This window comes from Medicago sativa, chromosome 3 (genome assembly GCF_051527215.1).
Source record: "Medicago sativa cultivar Bolivia chromosome 3, Bolivia_mono, whole genome shotgun sequence".
Taxonomy (NCBI): Eukaryota; Viridiplantae; Streptophyta; class Magnoliopsida; order Fabales; family Fabaceae; genus Medicago; species Medicago sativa.
Window position 1 is genome coordinate 88083526 of NC_140751.1, and position 20156 is coordinate 88103681.

The window sequence follows — 20156 nt, forward strand, 5'->3', positions numbered from 1 at the left end:
TCAGTTGGTATGGACAATGCATAATATATGCAAGGTCTGGAGTTCAAACCCCGGCCACCACCAAAAAAAAGTTGGATAGTATTGTGCAAAAAGTTGTTGCATATTTGAGAATGTGTGAAAAAGATGTTGAAATCAGTCGCAAATAATTAGGTAATAAAAGAAGTACATTTATACTATGAAATGCAATGAAATTTCTTGATCGAATGAAATGCTTAACTTGCAATAATAAAAAGTACATATATGAAATGCAATGAAATTTCTCAATCCATCTCCTTCCTTTACTATAGACTCCATGTGGATGATGTGAACTACTTGCGCCTCCCACCACGGTGGTGGGCCATTAGTAATTAGCACAATACATGGTACTACTTAAGTTGAAAGTTGAATTGAATACATGTAATTGCATAATTAAGTTGTTGGGTAAGTAAAATTACCCTTTGCTTGATGGTGGCCACGTTTAGGCATTGATTAGAGGTATATAAATTAAAAAGTGGTAATCAGAAATGACAACGAAATTCAGCGGCACTTTGGATTAGCACTAACTTAATCTAGATTAGATGTACTAATAATAGAAAGAAAAAGTACTTAATTGTCATCTAGACACAAGTTGGGAAGCACTTGGGTGACATAATGTCACCGTGACATTAAATCTGAGCCACACAACACACATTGTCACACAACATCTGGGCCACACAACACATACAACACATCTGTGCCACACAACACAACACCTTTGTGTGACCCAGATTTAATGTCACGGTGACATTATGTCACCCAAGTATTTTCCACACAAGTTGCTTATTACAAAAAGCATATCAATGAACGTAAGCATTACATCAATAGCCTAACGTCATCTATTCCCTTTACAAGCCAAGCCAAAGTTATATTTATCATTATCTGTGGAAAAATTGAATCATATTTTCACATTTCAACATCATATCTCCCTTCCTAATATTTTCCTTTCATTTACATCCCACTTTCCTAGCAAAAACATACCCTTTTCTTTTCTTCCACCACTATATTTGCCAAATCCTAACCCAATCCAACAACAACAACAACACAAACAGATCCTGATCCACTACACCAAAATATAGCAAATGAGTGTTATTTTACCTGAAACTGTCACTGCCAACAAAAAGAAGCTACTCATAAAAGAGCTTCTTCAGGGTAAAGAATATGCTACTCAGCTAAAACTTTTGCTTAAGAATCCTGTTTGTTCTGATGGGTCTCCTTCTGTTAAGGAATTGGTGGCTAATGTGTTGAGATCTTTCTCTGAGACTATTTCTGTGATGAATTCTACTGAAGATTGTAGTTTAGATGAGGTTGCTCAGAATCATGTGAATCATTCAGGTTCAGGGGAACATGGTTCATTGGTGGAAGTTTCTTGTAATGATGATTTGAAGTCTGAAGATACAAGTGAGAGTAAGAAGAGATTGTCGCCAACTACAAAGGATCGAAGAGGTTCCTACAAAAGAAGGTACTATTTTTGTACGGACACAAGGAAACATGTTTTTTTTTCCTTGTTGGAATGAAATGAAAACGTGGGAACCTGTTGATTTTTTTGTTTTCTATTTTTGCACTATTCTCACACATCACATAATAAGAAGAAATTACTAATCTTTATTCTTAATTATTGTGCAGGAAAACAGATGAGACAAGGACCATAGTCTCTAAAACAATTGGTGACACTCATTCCTGGAGAAAGTACGGTCAGAAGGAAATCCTCAATTCTAATTTCCCAAGGTAATCATTATTTTCCTCTGCTTTTTTCTACTGATTTTTGTTAACTTTCTAATTGAAGACATTATTATTTACTCGTTCCATTTATACAATATGAGCAAGTAAAAATTCATAAAAAAAAAAGTTCATCAAAAAAATTGAGCTAGTAAAAAATATTTTTTAACGGTTCTAAATCGATGTATGATCAGATTATAGAAGCATTTTAGAGGCGATTTTAGATGTGTATAATTGATTTGGACATATTTGAGTGATATTTATTAAAATTGATTTGGTCTCTAAGAATTAATTCTAACTTGAAATTATGATTTGTAGCTTTTGATTCCCCAAAGTAAATTTTACACTTAAATTTATGGTTAGGTTCACTTTTACGGAGATGTCATCATTTTATATTCAACTCACTTTATAATTAAAATCAGTTTTACAAAATCAACTCTTACAAAATCAATTGGTATTCCCGCATAACCAAACATCCGCTATGTGCATGTTTCAATATCATGGTGAGTAAAAGCAATTTTGTATACACTTTATAGTTTCAACAAAATCATGGTATCAGACACGTTGTGATTTTAAACATGCACTAAATCGATTAAGAAACCGATTTTGAAATGAGATTATATACTATCAAGTGGTAATTGAGACCCACTAATTAGTTTTTTTTTTTTTACAGTGAGACCCACTAATTAGTTAATCAATTCATTTGACACTCAATTTTTACTAGTATACAAATTAACCCGCGCTAGCTGGTATAGTGTTTAACTTGTGTTGTATTTTCTTGTGTATAAGAAATTTGTCTTCTAAGAAACCTTTTCAATGATAATTTGCAGGAGTTACTTCAGGTGCACCCGGAAGCATGACCAAGGTTGCAAAGCAACCAAACAGGTACAATTGATAGAAGAGAATCCAGAAATGTACCAAATTACATACATTGGCTTTCACACATGCAAATCCACCCTACAAACTCCACAAATGGTCTCATTCTCTGAAGATACTAATTGGGATTCAATTCTTGTGAATTCTAATCCTCACTCAAAGGAGGTTCTGACAAATTATGATCAACAAGATTCACATGTTATTAGCTCAGAAAGGTCAATTGTGAAACAAGAATATCCCAACAACGACGACAATACTACTCCGAGGAGTGATGTTACTGACAACTTATTGGATCCTAATTTGTGGTCTGATTTTAAGGATTTTGAACTCTCCAAGGATATTGTGTATTCCTGCACTGAATCTCAAAATCTTGAAATTGATTTTGGGGTGTTTTCTTCTGATTTCAGCAATGATTTGATATATTTTGATGAAAGTCATTTGCTTTAATTAGTTAGCTTATTGAGTGTGTACGTATTTTGATCTTCCACGTCTGTCAATTTGATGTACAGAAGAGTTTTTCTACAATGTGCTTTAGAGAGAGACTCTACTTAGAGTAACCAGTTACCATTTGTAAGTTTTATCTGCCATATATGATATTATATGTAGGCGTGTGCATATATAAAGGTATGTTGCACAATTTGCTTTTCATTTATCTTTGCAAGATATTGTATATGATGATCAAATTAATGGCCTCCACAAAATGCAATGAAACTAAAGGTTGTGGGACATGTATCCAATCATCCAAACTTTGAGCGTGGGAAGGTGAATACATTGTACTGTGATAAAGCATGATGAGAGTGATATTTCAGAGACAAAAACTTTTTTTTTAAGAGGATGTCATAGACAAAAACTTGATAATTGGTCCACACAAATTGTGACGTTTAGCTAAGAGACAGAGTGATCATTTGAGCAAGTGGGATAGATAGAAATATGCCTTATGGCCTATGGGGATGTAGTCCAAGGACATGCCTCGCAAGAGGGTAATTGATTAAGCGAAATGATCCTTCAAACATCAAAATTTGATGTTAAATATCATCAACCTAACTTGAAATATTTGATATTTAAATAACATAATTTATTAAAATAATAGGGGAAAGATAGGCTTTGCAATCATACAATTTCTGATGTGTGCACATATAGTAACTCCTATGAAGGAAATAATCATTTCAAATCAACAACACTAAACAAAAAAATCAATTCTCAAAACAAAACAAAAAACCACTTAATAAATTTATAAAGTAGTAATAATTTATTATAAGAGTGATTAATATTTACTTTTTTTTTTTTTAAGTAGATATAGATACTTGAACAATTATAAAAAAAAGGTAACATTTGTCTTGTTCTATCAATTTGTAAATCAAGTGGTCGGAGAGCAACCGATGAATTAAATGATGGAGAAAAGTCTCAATGACTTATGAGTAGTTGTGCTGTGGCATGTGGGAGGTAGGAGTCACTTAAATTTCTGGGGGATTCCTTACAATTACAAGTTACAAACTTACGACCAAGAAATATCATAATCAAGGTAGGGTATGGCATAAAAAAAATGAGAAATGTACAATACATGGTAGACACTAGGCATATGGTCGTTAGCTTTGCTTTGCATTATTATTTGAATCTGTCAAAATCTATGTGCAAGCAGTGTTTGTGGTTTTGTTTTATATATCTACATTGTTGATTAATAACTATTGCATTCTTCTTCCATATATTCGAGGGGGTGCATGTATGAGTCAATTTATCGTTAACTTCAATATTGCTACATAGCAAGTATCCAGATTGCGTTTAAAGCGGTTTGGTTTGGTTGATTAATAAACCAATGGAGCCAAGAAAGAGATCCTGTGAGCTGTGGTGGCATCTCTGAGTTACCAAAGAGTGGTTCAGTAACTATTAATCAGGAGGATGTGCATTATCAGGAGGCATGTCTAAGAATACAAGACAAAACCTTGTAAATATAATGGGTAAATACAGCCTTTGGTCCCTTAACTTATTTTTGCGTTTCATTTTGGTCCCTTAACTTTAAACTGTCTCAATTTGGTCCCATAAGTATCTCTCCGTTTACCAAAGTGGTCCCTTCCGTTGGTTTTTTTCAAAAAACGTTAACTGCTTCATCTTTGTTTTCAAATTGGAAGATATTAGCGTCGGCCTAGCCGAGGCTACACAATGAAAAACCCAGAAAATCAAAACAAATAAAATTAAACCCACTCTTTAATCACTATATCACCAGCATCATCTTCATCAATCATCATAAACCCCATCCTTATACCCCATCATCATAAAAGCTCAAATCCATTAGAGCAACTTTAGTGCTTGTTCTACACACTGTTCTCTAAGCACAAGAACACAACAATTTTGTTCTATGCATTGGAGGAGGGTGACGTGGATGACAGCTTGGAGAACGGTTCTTGTGGGGGAACTAGTTCTTGCAGGTTCTGCGTCAGAGAAAAGAAAGCAAAGAGAGAAAAGAGGAAAAGAAAAGGAAAAGAAGGGTGGGGAGTGGGGACACGCTGGGAAAGAGAAAGGGAAATGGGTTTAAGTTTTTGAAAAATAATAAGTATTGAAATAAATAAAAATATGTGGGGCCAATTGTGGGACCCTATAATGTAAGTTAAGAACACAAATATTGTTCTTTGCATTGGAGTAAAAATGAAAGGATGTTCTTAATACACATGTGGCACCTTTGGGCCCCACCAAAATGCTTCAAGAACACAAATATGGTTCTATCATTGGAGATGCTCTTACTTCCAAAACAAACATACCCAAATCATATTTGTCAAAACAAAACTCCTTCTCATTTCCAAAGTTCTAGTCCATTATTTCTCAATGCCTTAACTCCACAATCCACACCCTTTCTTTCTTTCTCCACGTGTTGGTTGTATAATACTCAATCTCCAATTATACAAACACTTGTCCCTCTCCTCTCTTCTTTACCTCACGTGTCCCTTGCCTTCTTCACCATTCATCCATTAATTGCCAAATCTTGCCAAATGCAACATACAAGCACAAATTCATGATCATTGGGACTTTGGGAATGTATGTCAGCTTAACTTTTCTTCCTCCTTCTTAACTGGCCGAACCCTCTTTCTTTTGTTACTCCTTTGGTACTTTGTGAATGCAAGTATGAGTAAAGTATGCAATGAGTTTATGCTTTTATGAAATTGTTAGGGCTGAATTGGGTGTTTGATTTTTGAGCTGAAGCTGTTTGAAATTAAGTTGTTTGCATAAGCTGTTATGTTATTGCAGAAATCACTTATGGTAAGTTCCTCATAATTAGAGCCCACCTTGGGATATTTTTGATTATTTGTGTGTATAATTGGACCTTGATTATGTTTGGTTGCTGCTGTAGAGTTGGATTGAAAATTGGGTTGTTATGGATTATTTGAAATGAAAGAAAGGGATTTATGGGATAAACACTTGTCTATTTTAATTTATCAAAGGTGGTGGTTGTGGTTGTGGTTGAATTTGGATATGGAAGGTGGTGGTTGTGGTTGAGAAAGTGCAGAATTGCAGGTCTTCCAATGTGTAGCCTCGGCTAGGCCGACGCTAATATCTTCCAATGTGCCACCTGGAAGCTTACCTTGCCAAAGTTAACGTTTTTTGAAAAAAACTAACGGAATGGACCACTTTGGTAAACGGAGAGATACTTATGGGACCAAATTGAGATAGTTTAAAGTTAAGGGACCAAAATGAAACGCAAAAATAAGTTAAGGGACCAAACTCTGTATTTACCCTAAATATAATTGTATCAATGGGGTCACAAAATTGTTCTGTACAAAATAATTTTGACTGCTAGCACATTTAAAAATAGAGATTTTTAAATCATTGTAGATATATAATATGAAAAATAACCATATTGATAGAGTTATGTTATTTTCAAACACAAAATTTATACGTGACACGGTATAACTCTATTTTACCTAAGAAAAAAAACTCTATTTTTATCTCTCACTTGCTTCTTTTTTTACTTGGTCAAATACTTTTGAAGGTCCTTTAAGTGTAATGTTTCTATCGGTTTAATCTTTTAAGTTTTAAATTGATCATTTAAATCACGCAACACTTGCAATGTTGTCCTTGTTCGTCCAACCCTTTTAAGTGAAAAGGATAACGTTGCAACCCTTTATTTGGCTCTCAAAAGGTTGGACGGAAAAGGGTAACGTTGCAAGTGTTGTGTGACTTAAATGACCAATTTAAAACTTAAAAGACTAACCAGTAAAAACATTAAACTTAAATATGTTGTGGGAGTGTTTTACCATCAATTTTGGTTCCACCCGACTTTAAAGATTTAATCTTGGTAGTTTTACGTAGAGGATCCTTGATCCACTCCTAAAAAAATATGATTCAAAAAGAATGCAAACATTTTTTTATGGAAAACATTTATATTTCATGTGTAAAATTTTTTACTCGATGAAACTAAAAGAAAAATAATGAAATTTATTTATTTTTTTAATAAACAACAAAGTAATATTTGGAAAATATATATATATTTATCCTTTTTTCGATTCAACGGTTAGAATTTTTATAAAATTAATATTCAACGGTTAGAATTTTTATAAAATTAATTATTAACTCATATAATTTTGTTATGAATTATTTTTCAAAAATAAAAAAAAAATAAGACTTTAATCCAATTATCATATGAGCTTTTTTTTTATCTAAATTTGTTATCTAAATATTATTGACCATGCTAAAGTTTATACCTTTGTTCTCTCAAAAAAAAAAAGTTTATACCTTTGTTGATATTTTTTTCTGACAGGCTATTTTTATTGATTTTTTTTAATAAACAACAAAGTAATATTTGGAAAAAATATATATATTTATCCTTTTTTCGATTCAACGGTTAGAATTTTTATAAATTAATATTCAACGGTTAGAATTTTTATAAAATTAATTATTAACTCATATAATTTTGTTATGAATTATTTTTCAAAAATAAAAAAAAATAAGACTTTAATCCAATTATCATATGAGCTTTTTTTTTTTATCTAAATTTGTTATCTAAATATTATTGACCATGCTAAAGTTTATACCTTTGTTGATATTTTTTTCTGACAGGCTATTTTTATTGATATATTCATACCGGTGATATATTCATACCGGTGTCTGCATATGTCACAAGTAAATTTCCCTTTTTTTTGTGGTGGTCGGGGTTTGAACCCTAGACCTCGCATATATTATGCATCGTCCCTACCAATTGAGCTAAACTCACGAGGACACAAGTAAATTTCCCTATTAAAATGTGTAATAGTTTAACAGTGTTGTATTTATTTTTTGGAGAGGAAAAGTGTTGTATTTTTAAAATTTGTATACAAATATTTTATATGATAATATAAATATATATTTTTGAGTGAAGTTAAACATATAACAAAAATACACAGAAATAAAGTGATGATAACTAATAAGGTGAAAATGATACTGTCTATAAATTATAGTTCAACTGACAAAAAAATTTAAATTTTTAAGTTGGTCTCTATCCACTATTGTGTGAATTTTGAACGATTATTATCATTTAGTTATTTAGAGGAAAAATAATTGAAAATATACTTGTTGTTTTACATTAATATTGGTTTATGCCAATTAGATTGACACCAATTCCGAAGTAGCTCTCATGGTAAATTCTGAAGTTGAATTTCCGGGTTCGACTCCCGGCTTCGGAAACTACTTTTTTTTTTTAAAATCAATTATATATTTTTATTGAAAAGTGTTGACCGGCTAAATCACATAGACATCATTGACCAGCATATAAATACGTACATACTTTAACCCCTCTACCCTTTCCACTCATGTAAGTTATATAGCCTTTGGAAATTACAAGCAAAGCTATATGCTCCTTATCCTGAATGTCAATAATCAATATAGTTGTTTGACATAAGTGAATCAAAGAGCCAGAGTAAAGCAAGCAGGTTCAGAGGGAATTTTGCATAGAAGGTGGGAAAATAAATTGTTCTCTTTTAAGAAGAACATTGGAAATGTTCTTCGGTCTCAATATTTTTGTTTAGATTGAATGGAACTTAACGTGTATATTTTTTTGGAGTAATGGTGTGGGCTCTTTAGAAGGACAAGAGCATGCTCATATTTTCTTATTGGTCAAATATGAGAGATAAGCTATGGAATTTAGTTAACATGATATTGCAACTGAATTGCAACTTTCAAAGACATCCAAAGGAATCAATAATACACGTTAGAAGCATAATTGGGTCCATCCTCCTCCTAGATGATTCAAACTCAATTTAGATGGATCATATTTTACAAGCAATGGAAGCTCGGCTTGTGGTGATTTGATCCGTGATCAACCTGGTAAATTTGTGTCGATCTTTATACGTCTTTCAACTGTGGACGATTCTTCCAAGCCTTCAACTTGTTCAATCCTAACATGTTCTACACATTTTAATTGAATATGAATCCAAAGTAGCAGTGAATATAATTCAACGTGATTATATCAATATTTCTTATCTGCAACCTGGACTTGTAGACATCTTTCATATTCTTCGGACTTCAAATATGAATCTTGAGTTACATCATGTTAACGGCGGTGCGAATAAATGCTCAAACCTTCTTGCGCATTGAGCTCATTATATCTCTTTCAATTTAACTACAATGAAATTTTCTTTTTCTTTATATCTCTTTCAATTTAACTACAATGAAATTTTCTTTTTCTTTATTAGATATTCACATCTGTAATAATTCCCCTGGAGTAAACTCCACCGGTTTATGTAGATAATGTAGTTCCATCATTGAAGAAAAAAAAATCTAACAACATTGGTAATAATAAGGTCATGATAGAAACTTCCCTTAAAAGAAAGGTCATGATAGAAATTGGTTTGCACTTAGATAAATTTACGTCCCACTAGTTAACATCACTTCTACAGAACACTCCTGGTCAAATTCTGATTTGAATTACCGGGTTTGACTCCGGGTGTGGAATTGGAATATATAGTTCTCATTGATTCGTTTTTTTAATTCAATAAAAGTTACCTTGGTTATTTTTTATTATTTTTTTTTTGTTAAGAAGTTGACTTCGTTATTATTAAATTAAGGAAAAAAGACACATGTGTATACTATTATCCTCTCCCCCGTTCTAGAATAATTTGGTGTTGGATGGATATAACACATCGATTCGAAATAAGAGTAATCAAAATTTTAAATCATTTTGGTTACTTGTTAACTTAATTAATAGAACTTTCTTCAAAAAAAAAAACTTAATTAATAGAACTGAATAAAAAATTGAAATTCAAACATAAAAAATCAGTTGGAACTAATTTTGATACTCATAGTCAAAGTAAATGGCCTAGTCAACTAGAATCAACTAAACTAGTTTGATTGCAACTTCAAATGCCAAATTAATCATTAACGAAACCAAGACGCAATTACGTAGAAAGATATTAGTGGGTAAAGATCCTCTCCATGTATAACTTGTTCCATTTATTGCAATTTGGAGAGAGATAACACAAAAAAAAAAAATGGTGGGGTTCACTTAGTGATAGGACCCACCACTTATTTTTTTTGTCTATCTCTCTCTCTCCAAATTGCAACAAATGGAAAAAGTTATAAATAGAGAGGATCTTGACCCGATATTAGTTAGGCAGGCTAGTTCAAAAACACAAAAAACGTTCCAATATGCTTTGCTAAATCCTTAGTAGAATCCTCTAAAATCGAATATTCTTTGCTTAAATATTCATTCAATTCTTAATATAATCTCCAACTTTTCTTTTTTCCAAAAGCCACTTGTTTCAATGATTTAGTAGTTTTTTATTCTCAATTCTAATTAATTCTAGTACTTATATTGAATTTATGGATTTTTTTGTTAATTAAGTTGATTTGATATTGTTGATAAAATGGAGCAACAGAACCGTAGGAGTAGCATTAAGGTGATCGAAGAGAAAGAACAACTTAATGAAATGTTGCTCATGTTCTTGTCGTGCAGCATCATGCATGTTTAAAGGTATTGGAAGATTCGATTCGTGTTTGTCACTTGTTACCCGTTGTGCAGTGTTTTGGTTTGGATGATCATAGACATCACCACTACGGAAAACACTTCGATTGGTGATTTGCACAAGGGAAATCAATAGACTATAGTATAATCATTGCATTCTTATTGTTGAATTGTTAGTTTTCGATTTAAAAATATACCGAACGAAATTACTGGTTGAGTCACGACCAGGTCGCTTTCGCGGCACTACCCTAGTTTGTGCAAGGTAGACTAACAACCACGCCGTCTCCAGGATAAAACAGCCCAGATCACTGTTACGGGTATATACTGCACAGTATATAGTCGCTCGACAATGACACCTCAAAGTATGGTTCAATCGTTTGATCGAAGCCACTCGATACGGTACTTAACCACTCTATTCGAAACCGACGGGACAGAAAGGAGTAGAAGATGAAGAATGATTCGTTAACACAAATCGGAGGGAGAAGAGAGAAACCGCACAGGAAGCATCGACTGTGAGATTTGGTGTGAAGAATGAATGGGGCGAGCTCTCCTTTTATAGGGAGAGTTTGTAACAAAAAAACGAGTGACTTGGGGATTAAGTCTGCTTAATCCTTAAGCAAACGCGTTTTGTTTCTTAATTGGATATATCCGGAAGTTTCTGGATACGCGTTTTGGATCGGGTCGAATCGTAACAAATTTATTTGTTACGCGTAGCGCTTACGGATAATGATTAAATTAATTAATTAATTAATTTAACATTTTCAAGTGACAAAAAATATATATATCATTTTTTTAACCCACGACCTAAGCCCAAGCCCGGCCCGACCCGGCCGGTCGGACGGCGGCGTCGTCGCCGCGCGCGTGATATATATATATTTTGTAAGCATTCACCCGTTCAAAAAATTGGGTACCCCAAGGGCACACCCTTGGAGGTCACTTTTCCCATATATAAACACTTACTAGTTGGGGTGACCCTCCAATGTGGGACATTTTTAAGTCACACCTACACACTAGTTCTTTCATAGTGTTTTTCTTTCCAATTTTCTTCACTAGAATGACTAGTGTTCCAACAATGGACTTGACTTCAAAATGGTTTCGAGAAATAACGTAAACGTTTTCATAAGATTTGCTATTAAACAAATATGTCGCCAACAACTTGAACCTTTGCAAAGTGGAAGGTATTCTGATTTAACAAGAGTTGCTTACAGCATTGAACTCTATCTCAGACATAGAATCCACACACAAACCTTTTCATAGGTGTATTCTAAAAGCCCGTGCGTTTTAAGGCCCTGCACGTGTATCCCGGTTTTAACGAATGCTCTAGGAATTCTGCCTCGAAATTCCATAGGACCGGCCTAAGTTCCACATTCGTATAGGTGAGTCTATCAAGGGTACTCCTGTAGCTGTGTACCCCACTCAACATAGAGTATAGATCTCATTAAGAGTTACTATTACATCATCCTTCTTTCGATGCAGGATCATGCTTTCTATATTCTTTCTCTCATAGCATGTTCTACCACTTCATGACTTGTTTTTACCCATTGAACCTAAATCTTGGGATCTCCAGTCATATAGGTCGGGTTACCATCATTCAGTGGGCGATAGACATTAGTCCCATCCTACTGGATGTTTCTCGGACTTTCTCTCTATTAAGTCCTTTCGTCAAAGGATCAGCTAAGTTTTCATTCGTACGTACAAAATCAACTCTAACCGCTCCATTAGAGATACACTCTCTAATCGTGCTGTGTTTTCGCCTTATCTGTCGTCTCTTACCATTGTAATAACGATTCTTAGTCTTTGCAATAGCCGCGGTACTATCACAATGAATTAACATAGCAGGTATCGATTTTTCCCATAGAGGGATCTCAGCTAGCAAGGATCTTAGCCAACTTGCTTCTTCACTAGCAGTAGCTAGTGCTATCATCTCAGATTCCATTGTGGACTGAGCCAGAATGGTCTGCTTCTTAGACTTCCAAGAAACAGCTCCTCAAGCTATGCTAAATATATAGCCGCTGGTCGCTTTGGAATCATCCGACAAGGTGTTCCAATCTGCATCATTGTACCCTTCAAGTACAGCAGGATATTTTTGATAATGCAGTCCTAATGTCATAGTCCCTTTCAGGTACCTCATGACTCTCTCAATAGCATGCCAATGCTCCTTGCTTGGCCTACTTGTAAACTTGCATATGAGTCCCACGACATAGGCAATGTCGGGTCTAGTACAATCAGTGGCATATCTGAGACTGCCAATGATGCTCGCATATTCAGTTTGTCTAACACCATCTCCAGTGTTCTTGAACAGTTTTACACTTGGATCATAGGGTGTGCTTGCAGGTTTACAATCAAAGTAGTTGTATTTCCTTAATATCTTCTCAACGTAGTGAGACTGATCCAAGGAAATTCCTTTATCTGATCTAGTAATCTTGATGCCAAGAATTACGTCAGCTTCTCCTAGGTCATATCAAAGTTGTTACTCAACAGTGATTTCACAGAATTTATGGCAGGAATGTTTGACCCAAATATGAGTAGATCGTCTACATATAGACATAAGATAGTGCAAATGTTTTTATCATACTTGTAGTAGATACATTTGTCACTTTCATTCACTTTGAACTCATTCGAAATCATCAAGTTGTCAAACCTTTCATGCTATTGCTTAGGGGCTTGTTTTAGACCATACAGAGATTTGTCCAACTTACAGACTTTGCTTTCCTGTCCATGGACTACAAAACCTTCAAGTTGTTCCATATAGATTTCTTCTTCCAACTCACCATTCAAAAAAGCAGTTTTCACATCCATTTGGTGTACAATCAAATTATAAACAGCAGCCAAGGAAATAAGTACCCTTATGGATGTGATTCGAGTAACTGGTGAGTAGGTAACGAAAAAATCTATATTTTCTCTTTGTCTGAAACCTTTGGCTACAAGGCGTACCTTGTATTTATCAACAGTTCCATCAGGTTTCAGTTTCTTTTTCAAAATCCATTTACAACCTATTGGTTTGCAGCCTGGAAGCAGTTCAGTCAAGTGCCATTGACAGTAGAGAATCCATTTCATCATTTATGGCTTCTTGCCATAAGTCTGCATCCAAGGAAGACAAAGCTTCTTTGAGATTTGATGGATCCTCTTCTAATGTATTGACCACATATTCAGGTCCATACTCTTTAACAGTTCTTGCTCTCTTACTTCTTCGAAGTTCTGTTACATCAATTATGATGTTCTTATCACTATCCCTAATCACTGGATTGTGATCAGGTGTAGAGTTCATATTTGCGCCCCCACTATTACCCCCACTATCTCTTGATAGAAAGGGAAATTTTGTTTCATAGAAATCAGCGTCATTTGATTCTATGATCACTTTAGCCTTTAGGTCATAAAACCTATATGCTTTACTGTTCAAGGCATACCCAATGAATACACATTCATAGGCTCTACTGGCTAGTTTGACTCTCTTGGGATTGGGAATTCTAACATAGGCTAAACAGCCCCATGTTCGGAAATAAGACAAGTTTGGTTGTCTTTTCTTCAAAATTTCATAAGGAGAAATTTTGTTCTTAGTTTTAGGTACTCTGTTTAGCACATAGCTAACAGTCAGTAAAATTTCTCCCCACCAATGAGGCGCTGCACCAGAATTAAGCATGATAGCAACTACTAATTCGGTAAAGGTTCGATTTTTTTTTCTTTCCGCTTTACCGTTCATCTCAGGAGAGTAAGGTGCAGTTGTTCCGTGCTCTTTATAATACTCATTGGATGTGTGTGATAAATATTCGGTGCCTCTGTCACTACGATAACACTTGATTCTTTTATTGAATTGATTTTCAATTTCTTTAACAAATATTTTAAACATATCAAGCGCTTCACTTTTGTTTTTTTTTTCATTAAATACACATAAGTGTAATCAGAGCAATCATCAATAAAAGTTATAAAGTATCTTTGCCCGTTTCTAGTTAAGTTACCATCAAGTTCGCATATATCATAATGTACTAATTCAAATGGTTCGGTTTCTCTTATTACAGATTTATGCGATCCTTTGTTATTTTTGCTTGACTACAAAACTGACGTTTTCCAAATTCATTCAAAGATAAAACTGACATTTTTTCAAATTCATTCAAAGATAACTTAGGAATTAAACCGATAATGCTTATATTAGAAATGATTCGTTTATTAACGTGACAGAGTCGTGTATACCAATAAGAACCAACCATCAGATCCACCCACCAAGTTGATTTCAGTTGTCATTGCAGTATACGGCTGCTCCTCATTTGTTGTCAAGTGAGCCTGAGCTAGAGCCGGTTTAGTGGATGGGTTTCTACACTTTCGTGCCATATGACCTGGTTGTCCGCAATTGTAGCAATTAACCGGTTGAGCAGGGTCATTCTTTGATGGTTGAGCTCTTGGGACTTTTTGTGGGTTCCCATTCTTATTCCGATTGGAATTCTTATTTACAGGGCGGTTCTGATTCTTAAATTGTTTGCCCGTAGGCTTCAGAACAGCACCCACAGATTTCTTTTTAGTGTTGTTGTTCGAGACAGCAAACACCTCTTCATTCAGTTCTTGTTTTCTTGCCTCTTCTTCAATACGAAGTCGAGTAATCAGACTTTCAAGAGAAAACTCCTTAGTCTTATGCCTAAGGGCATTCTTGAAGTCCTTCCAAGCAAGGGGCAGTTTATCAATTATCACAGCAATCTGAAACTGCTCAGGTAATTGAATCCCTTCAACAAAAATCTCATTAGCTATGTTCTGAAGCTCCTGAGATTGTTTTTCGACAGATTTCTTGTCGTTCATCTTATAGTTTAGGTACCGGCTCACAGCAAATTTCTTTGAGCCAACCTCTTCAGTGTTATACTTATTCTAAAGAGCATCCCAAACATCCTTAGCTGTCTTATGAATAAGATGCAGATCATATAGATGATCCGCAAGACAGTTCAAAATATAATTCTTGCACATGCAATCATAATCTTGCTAGAGGAGTATATCCTTTTCAGCCTGTTTCACCTTTTCAGCATGTTCGGCAGTAAGCCTTTCCAACTCAGCATTTGACGCAGATACAGAAGCATCTGTAGCCACTGCTGTCTTACCGTTACTAGTCGTTTCCATAGGAACCGACATCGACGGTATCACAGGTACGTTGTTCTTCAAGACGTGGGCAACCTTTTTAGTAGTTAGAAAAAACATCATCTTTGTTTGCCAATGCTTGAAGTTACTACTGTGAAACTTAAACGGTTTGTTGAAATCGACAGCTGCTCCAGATACAGTAATTTCGTTGTTGGTACTCATGGTTTCAGAAACGTCTTAAAATTGTTGAATTGTTAGTTTTCGATTTAAAAATATACCGAACGAAATTACTGGGTGAGTCACGACCAGGTGGCTTTCTTTAAGACGTTTCGCGGCACTACCCTAGTTTGTGCAAGGTAGACTAACAACCACGCCGTCTCCAGGATAAAACAGCCCAGATCACTGTTACGAGTATATACTGCACAGTATATAGTCGCTCTAGAATTACACCTCAAAGTATGGTTCAATCGTTTGATCGAAGCCACTCGATACGGTACATAACTGCTCTATTCGAAACCGACGGGACAGAAAGGAGTAGAAGATGAAGAATGACTCGTTAACACAAATCGGAGGGAGAAGAGAGAAACCGCACAGGAAGCATCGACTGTGAGATTTGGTGTGAAGAATGAATGGGGCGAGCTCTCCTTTTATAGGGAGAGTTTGTAACAAAAAAACGAGTGACTTGAGGATTAAGTCTGCTTAATCCTTAAGCAAACGCGTTTTGTTTCTTAATTGGATATATCCGGAAGTTTCTGGATACGCGTTGGATCGTAACAAATTTATTTGTTACGCGTAGCGCTTACGGATAATGATTAAATTAATTAATTAATTAATTTAACATTTTCAAGTGACAAAAAATATATATATCATTTTTTTTTAACCCACGACCCAAGCCCAAGCTCGGCCCGTCGATCGAACAACGGCGCGCGTGATATATTATATATATTTTGTAAGCGTTCACCCGTTCACAAAATTGGGTACCCCAAGGGCACACCCTTGGAGGTCACTTTGCCCATATATAAACACTTACTAGTTGGGGTGACCCTCCAATGTGGGACATTTTTAAGTCACACCTACACACTAGTTCTTTCATAGTGTTTTTCTTTCCAATTTTCTTCACTAGAATGACTAGTGTTCCAACACTTATTCATTTCTTTTGATCATATTCTTCACATGATTGTGTAAACAATTTGAAATTTTGTAAGAGTAAGTTATGATATTGTATTTTATTTTATTTTTGAAAAGACAAATGTTTGTAAGGGCGTTTAAACTCTAAATCTTCTTTAAAATTAAAACTACTTACATGTAAATGTTAGTAAGATAGTGATTATTCTAATTTTTAGGGTTTCAACTATGAATCTCTTTATAACTCTTTCGATATTTCTTAACTTATTAACGAGTTACCTATTTAGAGCCACTATATTGTGTTTTGTTAATGTAGCCATCTCTTTTGGTATTGGAAATTTTTTCTATCCGTGGACAACGGAGGCAAAGGCAAGGAAGTTTCATGCCTAGTTTACAGATTTGGGAAATGTGGAACGAAAATGTTTGCATTGATCGTCGCATCTATCGGGAATAATGATGTGTTTGTTTCGCAATGGAATATTGTGTTTGAGGAGAAACTATTGTTTATAGCTTGTTAAAACCACAACAAATTAACTAGTGTTGGAATTGGAACGCATGGATCCTTCTTTCACCGCCAAACCAAGCATTTTATAAGTCTATGATGCACAAACAAGATAGTGTTGTATCATGCAAAAAGCATGACTACATTTCTTAATGTAGCCATCTCTTTTGGTTTTGGAATTTTTCTTCTATCCTAGGACAACGGAGGCAAATGCAAGGAAATTTCATGTCTGGTTTTCAGAATCAGGAAATGTGATTGATAGGGATGGCAATGGGTACTCTATGGGCAGGGTACTACAACGCTCTTTCCCATACCCGCATCTATAAAAAACAATTGTACCTTCGTGGGCAACAAACTTTAGTGCCCTTCCCCATATCCTATGTGCACATAAGTGGTCATACCCGCATTCATTTCCTGCACTTTAACTGTGAAAAGACAATAAAACATCACAATTGAAATAAAATCATGGTCCAAAAAATTTCAAATCAACTCATAAAATAGAACAAATCGTAGTATTTAGCCAAATAAAAAACCAAGATATCCCTAAAAAATTGTACACCAATAGGAGGGAGCGGTTACTGTATTAAGTAGTTTTTAGATTTAGTTTAAGGCTCAAATAGCAAAATAAATAAATTAATTATACATAAAAAATAAATAAAATATTTATCATATAATATACATATGTATATGCGGGTTGTAGGCTTGGGCAGTATAGTACCCTTACCCGGACCCATGAAAGCAGGGTTCCACCCTATCCATTGCAGGTATTTTTCGCGGGTATCCATCGGGCCTGAGTCCAATAATCATCCCTAGATGTGAAACTAAAAAGTGTTTGCGTTGATCGTCACTTCTCTTTGGACTAATGATATGTTTGTTTCGCGAGGGAATATTGCGTTTGAGGAGAAGCTACTATTTGTAGCTTGTTAAAACCTCAAAAAATTGGTGTTGGAACACATGAATCTCTCTTTCACCGCCAAACCAAGCAGCCTATAAGTCTATGGTGCACATACAAGATAGTGTTTATCATGCAATAGTTTGTTTTACATCACTAGATCAATAAGTGATATCACATCTCACTTAATCCAATGGTAAGATTTATTGTTCCAATGGTGTAACACAAAATTTGCAAGACACAACACTTCTTTCACTCACACTCTTTTGGTATTGGAAAATTGTACTATTCATGTATTATGAAGGTATAGACAGAAAATTCGTGATGAACTTTAGATTCGAGAATAAATGAAATGGAAAATGTTTGCATTAACTATAAAAAGACTAACTTCTTAATTGTAACACCCTTTTATTTTTTATTCTTAACTGTAACATATAAAACTAACCTCCACCATGGTGAAGCAGGACAACTTTAAAAAAAAAAAAAAAAGACTTAAAGTATACTCTAGGAAAAAGAACTGGCCTAAACTAGAGTACAACATCCTCAAAACAATGATATGCATTCCTACTCCTAAGCATATCTTATTAAGGCCTAAGGGTGATATCTTGCATTGCTTTCTTCTTTCTTCAATTCTTTTGCAACCTTCCCAAATTCATCAGCTGGCCTGTCAGTTGTTTTACATCAGATTGTTTGAGAGGCTTTTGTATGAACATCTGAGCCCCTTCTTCCATACACCTGCTTTTTCAGCACAACAATGATTGAGTAGGTTAAACAAAAGAAAAAGATACAAAAAAAATGGCATTGTTAGTGCTGGAGACAAATAATTACTTGTTGATCCTTGTTGGTATATTCTCAGATGACATGATCACAACAGGAACCTCCTTCATCACAGATGATTGCTGAAAATAATATCCAATTTGGGGTTGTTAGTGTTACTATATCATATATATAATGCAGCAATACTGTATTGTGAAAAAAATAGTAATATACAAGATTTTGCAGCAAGTACCTTAATTTTCTTAAGCAACTCATAGCCAGTCATCCCTGGCATGCAGTAGTCTGTGATGACCAAATTCACTTTGGGTCCCTACAAAAACCAGAAATAGTCACTTGTTAGCAAGTGAGAAATGAATTTTAAACATCAAAATTTGATGTCAAATTCAGTGTCATTGTGTGTTTTGTTAGTAACATTTTGGTAAAATGTATGCACATAAAGAGAAAACATACTCCATTCTCCAAAGTGTTCTGTTCACCACCTGACAAGCCGAGCAACTCCAATGCCTTCAGCCCATTTTCAGCAGTGGTAACTGTAGTGTATCCAACAAAAAGCCCATTCAATCAAACAGAATCACCAAAATATTGACCAAAAAAAAAAACATCAAACATCAAAAGCATGTGTGTAAATGAGAAGAGAAGATATACGTGCAGTGTAAAGCTAGTTAGTTTGAAAAAGTGAAAAAGAATATAACAGAAAATGGTTGAGTGAGAGATAGGTGTACGTACCTTTGCAAGAGGAATTCTTGAGGAGTTTCTCAACAAGTGTGCGATCAATGATATTGTCATCAACAGCAAGAACATGAGGAATGTCACCATTTTCCATCACCCACTTTGAAGAAGAGGAATCAGAAGCCATGAGTAATGACAATGAAGAAGTTATAAGAAGGTGGTAACGTAGCTGCAATAAATAGAGGACGGTACTATAATATTAAATGTAGAGAATAGAAGAGGACAAAAAGAAAAACAAAACGCAGACTCATATAAATGAACACAAAGACTTGAAAGTCACAAGAGATACATGAAGGATGTCCTGTCCTATCTTATATATATATGTGTGTGCAAAAAGTGCAAAAGGAAATGGAAATGAATTCAAAGGTGATGTGGTTGGTGAGTGAAGAAGAATTATAGAAAGAAAAAAATAAATTATGGAAAGATTGGTAAAAGAGAAAGAGAGAGAAAGTTTTTATCAGCTGGTCACAGATATTTCGTGATCCTTTTCGGGTATCTAAGGATTTGATTCAGTCCCCACCCCTGTACTCATTGTATTCAAT

At 34.7% G+C, this 20156-nt stretch overlaps 2 protein-coding genes and 1 long non-coding RNA gene across 3 annotated transcripts; 2 read left to right on the forward strand and 1 right to left on the reverse strand.

Moving 5' to 3' along the window:
* The first annotated feature begins 1047 nt into the window (after positions 1 to 1047).
* LOC146941534 (putative WRKY transcription factor 70) lies at positions 1048 to 3258 on the forward strand. Its single transcript, XM_085755346.1, has 3 exons — positions 1048 to 1477; positions 1642 to 1743; positions 2565 to 3258. The coding sequence occupies exons 1-3, from the start codon at positions 1098 to 1100 to the stop codon at positions 3055 to 3057; spliced, it is 975 nt and encodes a 324-aa protein (XP_085611472.1). The 5' UTR covers positions 1048 to 1097; the 3' UTR covers positions 3058 to 3258.
* Positions 3259 to 3669: 411 nt separating this feature from the next.
* On the forward strand, positions 3670 to 5902 carry LOC146941535 (uncharacterized). Its single transcript, XR_015032427.1, has 2 exons — positions 3670 to 4132; positions 4372 to 5902. It is a non-coding gene; the product is annotated as an uncharacterized LOC146941535 (long non-coding RNA).
* Positions 5903 to 18456: 12554 nt separating this feature from the next.
* On the reverse strand, positions 18457 to 19905 carry LOC146941536 (two-component response regulator ARR17-like). Its single transcript, XM_085755348.1, has 5 exons — positions 19612 to 19905; positions 19336 to 19415; positions 19118 to 19195; positions 18937 to 19007; positions 18457 to 18843 (listed from the first exon to the last, which is right to left on the reverse strand). The coding sequence occupies exons 1-5, from the start codon at positions 19739 to 19741 to the stop codon at positions 18735 to 18737; spliced, it is 468 nt and encodes a 155-aa protein (XP_085611474.1). The 5' UTR covers positions 19742 to 19905; the 3' UTR covers positions 18457 to 18734.
* Positions 19906 to 20156: the final 251 nt, after the last annotated feature.